This window comes from Athene cunicularia, assembly GCF_003259725.1.
Source record: "Athene cunicularia isolate RWA chromosome 15 unlocalized genomic scaffold, athCun1 chr15_part1, whole genome shotgun sequence".
NCBI lineage: Eukaryota > Metazoa > Chordata > Aves > Strigiformes > Strigidae > Athene > Athene cunicularia.
The window spans coordinates 15193675-15205480 of record NW_020799121.1 but is presented as its reverse complement, the minus strand read 5'-3'; the positions used below and the strand labels follow the sequence as shown (position 1 = coordinate 15205480).

Genomic DNA, 11806 nt, shown 5'->3' with positions numbered 1-11806 from the left:
TCGGACGAGGAGCGGCCCAGCTTCGGCGGCAAGCGGTACGGGCCGGCGGCGTGCGGGAAGGCGGCCCCGGGCCGGGCCGGCCCCTCTGGCGGCCCCGGTTGTGCCCCCGGTGGGTCTGCAGGGCTCGGGGGGCGGCCCCGCTTTGGGGGGGTGTGGGGGGGTGTTTCAGGGCTGTAGAAGCTCTCCTGAACAGCCCAGCCTGGGGCAGGGCCGGCCCTCCGCGCGACCCTGCTGGGGATTCGCCTGCCCCTGCTGCCCGGAGGAAAGAACGGTTATTTTCCGGTAAAAACGGCGTTAAACTGCTCATCGAGGTTTAATATTTCATTTTAAGGGGGGGTGGTCTAAGGCGTAGTAGTCCGCAGGGACGCGCAGGCGGCCGCTGGAGCAGAATTCGCTCACGGGTCACGTTTTGGTGCAGCTCCCGGGATTACTCGGCCCCCGTGAATTTCATCAGCGCCGGGTTGAAAAAGTCAGCGGCTGAGGATATGTCAGAAGAAGACTCTGATGAAGATGAAAAGCCTGTTAAGCAGGAGGAAGTCCCTAAGGAGTTTGTGCCGAAGAAGTTAAAAACAGTGAGTTATCCAGGAAGTTTTTCAGTTCCGTGTAATGTGTGAAACCAAGGGTACAACCAGAGGCGCTGAAACAAGAATAGAACAAGAATAGAAACAATCTCCCTGAAGAAAGGGCGAAATAATTAAAACCAGAGACCCCCACGTGATGGCGTGCAGTTAGGGGAGATGTTTCCTCTGCCTTCTGGAGCTGGTCTGATGTATCATTGTTTGTCCTTGGGAGCATCAGTTCTTCTGGACTTTTTTATCTTCCTTAACGCTCCCTTTGATCAGTTGAGGTTAAAATAAAAGAATGCCCATGGCTCACTTCCTCCTTTTGGGTAACTAAAATTCCAAAGACTTTTTCTTTTGTTAATCTCGCAGAACAGTAGGACAAATCTAGGCATGTTGTAGATTAAAAATCAAACTCTTATTTTCAGTTACCAAACCCAGAAAGAATCAGGAAGCAGCTCCAGCTAAAGTCACTGGAGGAGCCTAATAACTGTCAGGTTGTCAGTCGAAGCTTGCTGGGACTTTCCTTTTCCAGCTGAGGAATTTGAAGAAGCTCCTCGGGTGCCAGGCAGCTTACATGGGTGCACAAGTGGCTCTTGTCACCATGCTGCACAGTTCACTGTGTCAACTGAATCACTTCTGGGAGGAACCTTCCTTTTGAGTGAAATTGTACTGAGCTTGGTTATTATGATGCCTTAAGGTTGTGTGTGTGGTTTTGTGTTTGTTTATTTGTTTTAACAGGGTGGTAATTTCAAGCCTAGTCAGAAAGGCTTTGTAGGGGGGACAAAATCTTTCGTGGATTTCGGCAGCTGGGAGAGACACACTAAGGGAATTGGGCAGAAGCTTCTCAAGAAGATGGGTTACGTCCCCGGAAGAGGTCTCGGGAAGAATGCCCAAGGTACTGTGATCATGTGTCTGCTTGTTTATTGTTGACTAGTAGTTTGGAGAAGAGATTGGATTCCTTAAAGAACCACCATCTCCAGGTGCCTCACAACTTCATTCGTGTGTCGGTGCATCTCTTGCCAGTTCCTCTGATAAGATTCAATTGTATTTAACTTAAAATAGGCCAGTTCTAGGCTCTTGCTATTTTGCAAGAGAAAAAGAGGAAGAAAGAAGGGAAATAAAATTCCAAAGGTAGTCAGTTCACAGAAAAGGAGATGTTATTTTATGTGATGGAATAAAAAAGTGAAATGCAGATGCGAACAATACTCTGTTTGGGGGTTTTTTGCTGTGTGCTGGGATTAAGTGATTTTTATATCCACTGAGAAATTAGTGGAGTGGTAGAAGATACCGTGATGATGGAGGCAGAGTACCAGGCTGGGTGTCTGTGCTGGTTTGATAACAGGGTACTGTAAGAAAAGCGCCCACTGTTCCCTCTCAGGAGACAAACTGTTCTTTCTGATCCAACCATTGTGCTCTCAGGTATTATCAATCCGATCGAGGCCAAACAGAGAAAAGGCAAAGGAGCTGTGGGGGCATATGGCTCTGAAAGGACCAGCCAGTCTTTGCAAGACTTCCCTGTTGTGGACTCGGAAGAAGAAGCTGAAGAGGTATTTGTATGATTCTTGGTATATCCACTCCCCTGCTGTGTTGTATGTACAAACTTCAGCTCTGATATTGGCTTCTTTGTCAGAGAAAACTGTTTGGGCTCACTTCAGGTAAGAAGCTAAAGATGTAGCACTTGACTTTCACTTGGACACATTTTTCTTGTGGCTCTAATGCTCTTTCTGTTTCTGGCTCACTTGGGCCGGTAGTCTTGCTAGAACCCCACCTTCTAACAGTCCCTCCAGGTAAATTCCTTGCTGTTTGTCTAAAAAAATAAAGACCAGAAGCGTGCTGCTGGGGTTGTGAATAGGGTCCCTGACTGGGCCACGGCACCTGAGCTGGTTTCTCAGTGAGCTTTACCACTTCCCCAGTTATTTTGCTGTACAGCATTCTTTGTTGGTCTGACGGTTATTTTCCTCTATAAAACAGAGGCAAATCTGAGGCATGACAGAGAGTAGCAACCACAACTTTGCTTTGTTGTTCAGGAATTTCAAAAAGAGCTCAGTCAGTGGCGGAAGGATCCTAATGGAGGGAAGAAAAAGCCCAAATACAGCTATAAGACAGTAGAAGAACTGAAAGCCAAGGGCAGGATCAACAAGCAGCTTTCAGCCCCTCAGAAGGAGCTGTCGCAAGTCAAGGTAAGGCCGATGGCGTCTCTGGGACACAGTTTGTCCGCTTTGGCTTTGCGAGTGCTTTTCAGCCTTTCTGTAATCTTAACAGAAGCCGGTTCCAGGAACTGGCTGCCTGCAGCCTCCTGAAAATCAAGGCCTTGGACTCATCGCTGACTTGTGTCATCCTAGGACATTGGATTTGGTTTTAAGCAACTTCTTTGGCCTCAGGAAAATGCAGATTATCTTAAATGGTGGGGGGGGGTGGGCGGTGGTGCTTAATTGCAAATCAAGTTTGTTTCACATCTGTCATAAGTAAAATGCCTGTCTACTTCTGAAAGCACAGTTGTCCTTATTGGGATTGTGCAACTAAACACGTCGTTTGAACCCTCTTCTACCTCAGCGGGATAGTAAGGGATTTGTGTTTCATGCACTTAATGGAATTATTAATCTAAAATCAACGTGTCTTTTAAAAAAAAGTGTAAAAGTACCTAAGGCTTCTATGCAGTGATGAACAGTACACTGCTTGCATTGTGACCGCTTGTAGAATTACTCAGCGAAATGGTAGCACTGGGGTCAGGAGAGGAGTCTCTTGGAGCTCTGATCCCACTCTGTTCCTTGCTCCTTCTGCCTCTCCGTGTCTGGAGTAGGTCTTCTTGGTGGCCGTCCCCAGTTACCCCATTCACAATACCAGTGTGTATTAGTAGCCTCCTGGAGTAATTAACGTACTCGGAAATCTCCAGTTTCCCACTTGGAAAATTCCTTCCTTTTTTTTTTTTTTTTTTTTTAACTTTTTAACACGAGATATAATTTTTTTTCTCTGAGACGTGTTTGTTCTTGTTTGTTGTAAGGTTATAGACATGACAGGCCGGGAACAGAAGGTTTATTACAGCTACAGTCAGATTAGTCACAAGCACAACATCCCAGATGACAGCCCTCAGCAGCCCCTGGGCAAAGACTCCAAGCCCCAGGGCTTTGCCCTGCCCGAGCTGGAGCACAACCTGCAGCTCCTCATCGACATCACGGAGCAGGAGATCATCCAGAACGACCGGCAGCTGCAGTACGAGAGGGACATGGTTGTCAACCTGACCCATGAGATACAGAAGATGTCCGAAGTTCTCTCGCACGAGGAGAAGGCAATTAGCAATCTCAGCAAGGTGCTGGAGATGGTGGAAGAGTGCGAGAGGCGGATGCAGCCCAGCTGTGAAAATCCCTTGACCTTGGACGAGTGCGCAAAGATCTTTGAGACGCTGCAGGACAAGTACTATGAAGAGTACAGGATGTCTGATCGGGTCGACCTGGCAGTGGCAATAGTCTATCCTCTCATGAAGGATTACTTCAAGAACTGGGATCCCCTCAAGGTGTGTATTACTGCGGTTTATCTGCGGTTTCTACTCGGTGGCTTTAGTCTTTAGTGTCTTGACTCCCCCCTGCTGCTACTCCATGTCCCAGATTCCTGATCAGTCTGGGGAGAAAGAAAAATAAAAACCAAAACCAACGCAAACCCCACTCTGCACCCGCTCTCAGACACTTGTTAGGACTGAAGGCTGCTTTTCTGCAAAGTGGCTAACAGTTGAGGAGCCTGTAAGGTTAAAATCCCTTTCAAGGGTGTTGGAAAGAAAAAGTAGATGAAAGCTAAGTCTGTAGTTTTGTTTTATTGCAAAAGCAGGAGAGGTCTGTCTGTCAGGCAGTCAGATAGGCACTGACAGTTCCTGCTGCCATTTCAGCTGTGATAGGTACCAGTCGGGATTCTCTCTGTACACCTGAAAAAGCTCAGACTGTCCTCTTCCCCCCTGAGGTTAAATCCATAAAGCGGGATTTTCCTCTAGACTTGACTGATCAGGGCTGCAAGCTCTGGCACCGCCTGAGAGGGAAAAGGCCAAAGGCTGCTCACGCCCTGTCGTTTCCAGGACTGTACGTACGGCACCGAGATCATCGGGAAGTGGAAGAGCCTTCTGGAGAACGACCAGCTGTTGTCGCACAGCGGGCAGGACCTGTCGACAGATGCTTTCCACAGGTAAAGAGCGACTGAGTTGTGCTTTGTGCGGCACCTTCAAGAGCTGCTTCCTCAGGGGATGGAAAAGAACAGACACAGGCCTGCTTTCCAGATGATTCTCTTGATGTGTCTGTTAAAATCCAGCTGTCGGCTATATAAAAAGAAGTAGCTTTTAAATAACAGTTACCATTCGGGGTATTTAGGCCCGGGGCTATCGCTTTAAGCTTAACTTTGATTTATGTATTTCTGTTTCCAGGCTGATGTGGGAAATCTGGATGCCATATGTCAGAACCATAGTGGCGCAGTGGCAGCCGAGGAACTGCGGCTCGATGGTGGATTTCCTGGATAGCTGGGTGAACGTCATTCCTGTCTGGATACTGGATAACATCCTGGATCAGCTCATCTTCCCCAAGCTGCAGAAGGAGGTGAGACGGGAGGGCTGCGTTAGGGCAGAGCCGTGCTCTGAGCCAGGACTTGAATTTCTGTCGACTAGAACTTCTAAATCACCGACGTGGTGCCTCTGCCGATGCATTTCGGCGTTAGGGGGTGGCATTGAGGCTCTCCTTGCGTCTGGCAAGACTTACTGCTAATGGGTGGACTTCCTTGAATCTTTTCTGGTTTCCCTCAAGGTGGAAAGCTGGAACCCTTTGACGGACACAGTCCCAATCCACTCGTGGATCCACCCCTGGCTTCCCCTGATGCAGGCGCGCCTGGAGCCGCTCTACTCCCCCATCCGGAACAAGCTGGCGAACGCGCTGCAGAAGTGGCATCCCAGCGACTCCTCCGCCAAGCTCATCCTCCAGCCCTGGAAGGACGTGTTCACACCTGGGTCGTGGGAGGCTTTCATGGTCAAAAACATCGTGCCTAAACTAGGTGAGACGATCCGGACAGAGCTGAATTTCTGGAATCTACTGGTTGGCACCTTCCCCCTTACACTTAGAAAAGAGACATGGTTGCTGGTGTTACTTCAGAGAATATTATTAATAAATTTAGACTAAGCTTGTGTCTTTCCAGCTGTTAGTAGCTTGCCTTTTTCTGAGGCAGACATTTTAGGAGATATGGGGAAGCACTCTGATTATTCTCGATGATTTCAGTCTTATTTTTCTAAATCATCCGATTCCTCTGTTCCTCAGCTGACAGGAACATCTGATGGCTGTCAGGTAGTACCAAGCTATAAAGTGTCTCTCTTACTCCAGTGTTCTTTGGTCTATGCTAATGCCTTCACCAGGAGATTTTGCAGTTAACCATTCAGCCATTCAAACTGCCTGAAAGGCTCCATACTCCAAAAAATAGTCGAACATTTTAAGTTTCTTAATTCTGGCAGCAGCTCGCTGACACTGGAAGCAGAAATGTGGTGTTTTGGGGGCAGGGATCAGCTGATCGGTTTAAAGATCCCAAACGTCCCTCGGGGTAACGTGCAGTGCAGGGGCTCCTCAGATCCCCTGTGTCACTAGTGACATAGGTCAGGGCACTGACAGAACTCTGAGTCAAGTTCTTTTCTAATTCTTCTCTCCCTTTTCCCAGGGATGTGTTTGAACGAACTCATCATAAACCCTCACCAGCAGCACATGGATGCCTTCTACTGGGTGATTGACTGGGAGGGGATGATTTCTGTCTCCAGTCTTGTTGGGCTGCTGGAGAAACACTTCTTCCCAAAGTGGCTGCAGGTGAGAAACTGCCAAGGCTGAGCAGGCTTCACTGTCAGGTGTTGTTGTGACTCCTGCCCAGGAGCTGCTGCCCCAGTGTGAAATGTTCCAATTGCCGAAGGGGGCATTTCCACTCGGAGCTCTGAGCGGTCAGAACAGACTCTCCCCGAAGGCTGTCACAGACTTTGCTTCTCTCAGTAATAAACTAAGTGATGTTAAGGTCTCTCCTCCGTAACTCTTTCCTGTCCTGCTGCATTTGACCTGTCGTGTTGTTTTGCAGGTGCTTTGTTCTTGGCTTAGTAACAGCCCCAATTATGAAGAAATTACGAAGTGGTACTTGGGTTGGAAGTCCATGTTCTCGGACCAAGTGTTGGCACATCCGTCGATCAAAGACAAATTCAACGAAGCTCTCGATATCATGAACCGGGCCGTCTCTTCCAGTGTGGGTAGGTGGCTTTGGTTCTTGCCGGTCTCTTTGGGCAGGGCCCTGCTAATCGGTGTCGTAGCAGCTCCCATCAGCAGCGAAATTCAAAGTGTGTTTTACCTCGCTGTGTCCGTAAATCACACCTGCAAGGTGCTACTTCTTAAGTGTCTGTGCTTTGCTGAAGCAGAGACATTTTGGTGACTGGCTGCCTGTGCCATGAAGCAGCTGATTCTCTATCAGCCTTGCCTGATTATAGTGTATTTTACATCAGTCAGTGGGAGACCATAATTTTAAGGTGTTGACTTCTGAAACTATAATTTGTTGGGGTTTTTTTCTTTACAGTGAGCTATCTGTTCTTCTCCTTAGCTTTAGAGCAGTGCCCTTTCCTTCCACGTGTGACCTAAAAGAGATTGTTGGGAATTTGCTAAACTGTAAAAGAGAAGGCTGTGCCTGAGGAACTGGTGCCTGAGGCTTGCCCAGCCCGAGAGCTCCTTTCCTGCTGCCTCTTGCCCCTCACTGTGCAGTGTGGTGGAGGATCTGCATCAGAAACCCTCCTTCGGGCCCATTTTTAGCGTTACGTTTATTTCTGCGGTAAAATGATACAACTACAGGCGAGCGTTGCACAAAGAGGAGCTCAGCTGTTGGGAAATTTTGGGGCCTGAGAGTCACGCAGCCAAAAAGTGAACTGGAGGCTGATAGTGGAAATGCTCCCACGGCAACGCTGCTTCCTGCTTCCTTCCCCCTTGTGCAACAGCCCCTGTTTGTAACCCGGCAGTGCCACGTGGAGTTTACGGGCAGGGTTTCGGCTTTGGGGAGTATTTTTGTTTATTGTTGTTGCTGCTGCTGCAGGCCTTTTCCCTGTAGCCGTGCAGCATCCTCCTCTTTCTGGGTGTGCTCAGACATACAATTCAGGATTGTGTCACATCCTGTTGCTTCTGCTGCAGTTCTCAAACTCACCGCGTTAGGCTACGCTGTACGAGCAGTATAAAACTTAGGGAATTAGAAGGTGGGAAGGAGGATTTGGAGTGGAGCGATTGACTTTACTGTTTGTGTCCTGGGGCTGGATTTTAGCCATAGACCTTCCCCCAGAGGCGGAGTGGGAGCCTGTTCTCACTCCCCGTGTCCTGTCTCTCCCTCCAGGGGGGTACATGCAGCCCGGCGCTCGGGAGAACATCGCCTACCTCACTCACACGGAGCGGAGGAAGGACTTCCAGTACGAAGCCATGCAGGAGCGCCGCGAGGCTGAGAACATGGCCCAGCGCGGCATCGGCGTGGCCGCCAGCTCCGTGCCCATGAACTTTAAGGACCTGATTCAGACAAAAGCGGAGGAGCACAACATCGTTTTCATGCCTGTGATTGGCAAGAGGCACGAAGGGAAGCAGCTGTATACGTTCGGCCGGATCGTCATTTACATCGACAGAGGCGTCGTGTTTGTGCAGGGAGAAAAGACTTGGGTGCCCACCTCCCTGCAGAGCCTCATCGACATGGCCAAGTGAGGCCCTGCTTTGAACTCTGAGACCACCTTGCTGGTATTTTTAGCATCACTCTTAGAATAAAGAAGTTGCGGATTTGTAAATAGAGTGAAACTGCAGCCGTACGCTGGGACTTTTTCCTTAAAGCTGTTCAGGCAGCCTCGAGACACAGTTACAGGGGGAAGCGGATGCTGAGGAAGGAACGAGTGGTTCTGCTGCTCGTGTAACGGCCACCTGTGATAGAGGTTGATCACCAGCTTCGAAGGGACTGCAGGATGTGACTGTGCCCACAGCAGGCGAGTGAGGGCCAGGCTGGCCCAGGCCCAGAGGATTCCCATGACAGAGGTGTCACAGCTTGCCCCTGCTCCACTCTGGCAGTGAGTTCCTGCCCCGCGCAGCGAGTACATCTCCACTGTGCCCAGCCAGGGCTGGTCCCACCTCTGCGGGTGTGCTGGGGGCCGTGCCGGGGGCCCTCTGCCCTGTCCAGGCAGAGCTGGGACCTGGCCTGTTTTTCCCTGCAAATTCAGTTTTGTTGCGGGACCACAGCACTTCAGGGCGCAGAGGTGAGGGAGAGAAACCACAGCTTTGTTCCCCCTGGAAGATAACCTGATTCTCCCCAGAACAAAGCGCTGATTTCAGCAGCACAGGGCAGCTGAAGGCCCTCCCTGGCAGAAAGCTTTTCCAAGCCAGCATTTGGAACCAGACACTGCTACCTGAAAACTACAAACCCCTCTCAAGTAATTTCCCCCTCCTGATGCTTCAGCGTGTGCACAGTACATCACCTGTTCCTGAAAGGGGAGGGGACCAAAAGAGCAATCCTTCTGCAGCAGGGATGGTTTAAAAGCCAGCTTTTAGTTAAATGTGTTTGCCATAGTGAAGTGAGTGCAAGTCAGAGCACAGCTTTGCCTTTTATTAAATAAGATACAAAAACGTCCCAGCACGCTCAGTGTTCGGGTGCTGCCACTTCAGGCCAAGCACGAGGACACGGCCGGTGCCTGAGCTCCACAGCTGCGCAGGAGCCGCGGGGGGAGGAAGAGCCGCGGCCCCCAGCCCCCCGCCGTGGCACGCTCAGGACTCTGCAGCAGGACTGCGCCCGCCAGCGCTCTCCTCCCTCCTGATGATCTCCAAGTCCTCGCAGTCTTTGTACGTCGGCTCCTCCCTGAAGTCCCAGACCTCGGGGGACAGTTCCTTCAGTTTTTGCGGGGGGAACCAGTGGACAGAGGTGTCGTTAAAGGTGTCCAGGTACCGAGGGTGAGCGGGGAGTGCTACTTCCTCCGTCCCTTTCAAGACCTAAAGAGCATTTGGGGGAAAAAGTTATGCATGATATGGAATAACTTTTCTGCAAAGTTCAGACTCGGTGAAGATGAGGATGGTGTTAAATTGAGCCAAACCCATGTGTGCAGTATATTCTGCAGATAATGTAGAATGAGCCTAAAGTGGTTCAGTTTTATGTTGTAGAGGCCAGGAAAAAAGGTATTAAAAATCCCTGACTGGTTTGGGCTGGGAGGGACCTTAAAGCCCATCCAATCCCACCCCCTGCCCCGGGCAGGGCCACCTTCCCCCAGCCCAGGTTGCCCAAAGCCCCGTCCAACCTGGCCTTGAGCCCTTCCAGGGAGGGGACAGCCACAGCTTCTCTGGGCAGCCTGTGCCAGGGCCTCACCCCCTCACAGGGGAGAATTTCTGCCTCAGATCTCATCAGAATGTCCCCTCTGTCAGCTTAAACCTGTTCCCCCTTGTTCCATCCCTCCCCCCTTTCCTGCAGCCCCTTTCAGCCCTGGGGGGCCGCTCTAAGGTCTCCCCGGAGCCTTCTCTCCTCCAGCTGAACCCCCCAACTCTCCCAGCCTGTCCTCACAGGGGGTGCTCCAGCCCCCTGAGCATATTCATGGCCTCCTCTGGACCTGCTCTAACATGTCCATGTCCTTAAATAACCATCCTCGTCTTTTCAACTGTAATTACTTTTGTTCCTCAACAAAATAATGTTAAAGAACAGGCAACACCTACCTTTGCTATGTAAGAATAATCTCTCTCCAATATTCTTGACAACAATCTAGAATAACACAGGGTCACCAGCATTAGACGTGGCGCTCCTGGGGAATTCAGACAACTTTTCCCAAGTGTGGGAGGGAAAAGGCAGGAGAGGGTTGATGACTGCAAACCCGACAGCGAGTTGAAAATGAGCAAAACGTAAAAATCAGTGGGTGAAGCAATAAAGGAATCGAGGACAGCGCTGTCGGAGGCACCAGCCCCTTTCCCTGAGGGGATGCCCCCACCTTTCCTCGATTCCCTTAAAGCTGTTGCCGACGATGACCATCCTGGCCAGGGCCCCCGCAGACCAGTTCCTCCAGAGCAGGTTGTTGTACAGGGCCTTCCCGCAGTGCACCATGTAGAACAGCGTGGCCGAGCCCTCCACGGCGTGTTTCCCCTCCTGCACCCACAACAACGGTTCCCGTTACAGCCCCGCCCGGGCCGTGCCCCCGGGAGCCCCGCCGGCCGGGGAGCGGGGCCCATCCTCACCTCCAGGCTCACTCTGAAAGAAAAGCCAAGAATCAGCTCTGTGCCGTGACTCAAACTCCACACCAGTGCCACCAGGACTTCTCTTCCAGCAGCCCGCAAAGGCACGGGGACTTCCCGAGAACCAAAGCACATCTGAACGCAAGGACAAACCCCACAACTTGCCACTGCTGCCTGTGCAGGGCACAAAAACCTCTTCACTCAGCCAGAGGCCTTCTTCGTATCTGGATCTCCAGGGCTTTTGTGTAGAAGACCGTGAGCATGTCAGTAATTACTTCAGACAGGTTTTAATGGCAACGGAAGTTGATCTATTTGTCACTTTCAGACATTCATTTTGTATATTTAGCACTAAATACCTAAACTTGGCTAAAAAGCTAATCAAAACATCAGGTAAATTAGAACTCATGGATTCAGTAACTTAATACTGAAAAAAAACCAAATTCCTAGTGCAGGAGTCTCACACCCTTACTCAACTGTAACTAATAAAAACATTTAGCATCAGTATTTGTCCTTCCCAGCACATGTAAGATCTAAGTGAGGAGAGGGAGAGCTCCCACGCCGTGTCCCTTGCGGGGTATCTGCATGCAGGGAAGGTGTTTGGCAACGTACCTGGCCTGGAGACTCAGTGCCTTGGAGGAGAACTTTGGCAGTGAGAGGGGGAGGCAGCTGGGTGCTCACGATCCTGCAGGGACAGAAGAAAGTCACCCACGAGCAGCCTGGCATCTCCCGCAGACAGGCAGAGCCAGCAGCAGCGCCCACACCAGGCTGGTACTGGTACCCTGAGATAATCTGAGGGTGCTGGAGGGCCCCGCTCCACAGCTGGGCACCTCAGGGGGGCCTCGAAGGTTCCACAGCACCCACCTCTCCCAGTCGGGCTGCAAGGGGTGAAGGGCCAGCCCCAGACACGGGCCGGAGCTAACACCCCCCCACCAGGAACACAAGCTGAGTGATCACCAGGACTCTCACTTTCTTGGGTCGGTTCCACTCTCAGGAAAACCACCTGCTGGTGTTTACTTTGGGCCAACAAATCTGGTTTTGCTGAGT

The 11806-nt window shown here is 50.7% G+C and overlaps 2 protein-coding genes across 2 annotated transcripts in view; one reads left to right on the top strand and one right to left on the bottom strand.

Moving 5' to 3' along the window:
• The first annotated feature begins 6 nt into the window (after positions 1-6).
• On the top strand, positions 7-8365 carry TFIP11 (tuftelin interacting protein 11). The gene is made up of 12 exons (XM_026860024.1): positions 7-35; positions 419-572; positions 1302-1458; positions 1983-2110; positions 2591-2743; positions 3565-4074; positions 4624-4730; positions 4966-5134; positions 5339-5582; positions 6234-6376; positions 6636-6801; positions 7920-8365. The coding sequence occupies exons 2-12, from the start codon at positions 486-488 to the stop codon at positions 8273-8275; spliced, it is 2220 nt and encodes a 739-aa protein (XP_026715825.1). The 5' UTR covers positions 7-35; positions 419-485; the 3' UTR covers positions 8276-8365.
• A 122-nt stretch (positions 8366-8487) lies between these two features.
• SRRD (SRR1 domain containing) overlaps positions 8488-11806 on the bottom strand; it is a 21095-nt gene continuing 17776 nt past the window's right edge. Inside the window, exons 6-8 of the mRNA XM_026859993.1 lie at positions 10522-10676; positions 10253-10298; positions 8488-9541 (exon numbers count right to left, since the gene is read on the bottom strand). Coding sequence (XP_026715794.1) covers positions 9320-9541; positions 10253-10298; positions 10522-10676 — 423 coding nt within the window. The 3' untranslated portion in view covers positions 8488-9319. The remainder of the gene's footprint in view (positions 9542-10252; positions 10299-10521; positions 10677-11806) is intronic.

What these genes read in the sequence shown, in the direction of transcription:
- TFIP11 (XM_026860024.1), top strand. Translation starts at nt 486, where the DNA reads ATGTCAGAAGAAGACTCTGATGAAGATGAAAAGCCTGTTAAGCAGGAG. An exon ending in AGAACTGGGATCCCCTCAAG is followed by an intron (nt 4,075 to 4,623) that starts GTGTGTATTACT and finishes TGTCGTTTCCAG; the next exon opens with GACTGTACGTACGGCACCGA. An exon ending in AAACATCGTGCCTAAACTAG is followed by an intron (nt 5,583 to 6,233) that starts GTGAGACGATCC and finishes CCCTTTTCCCAG; the next exon opens with GGATGTGTTTGAACGAACTC.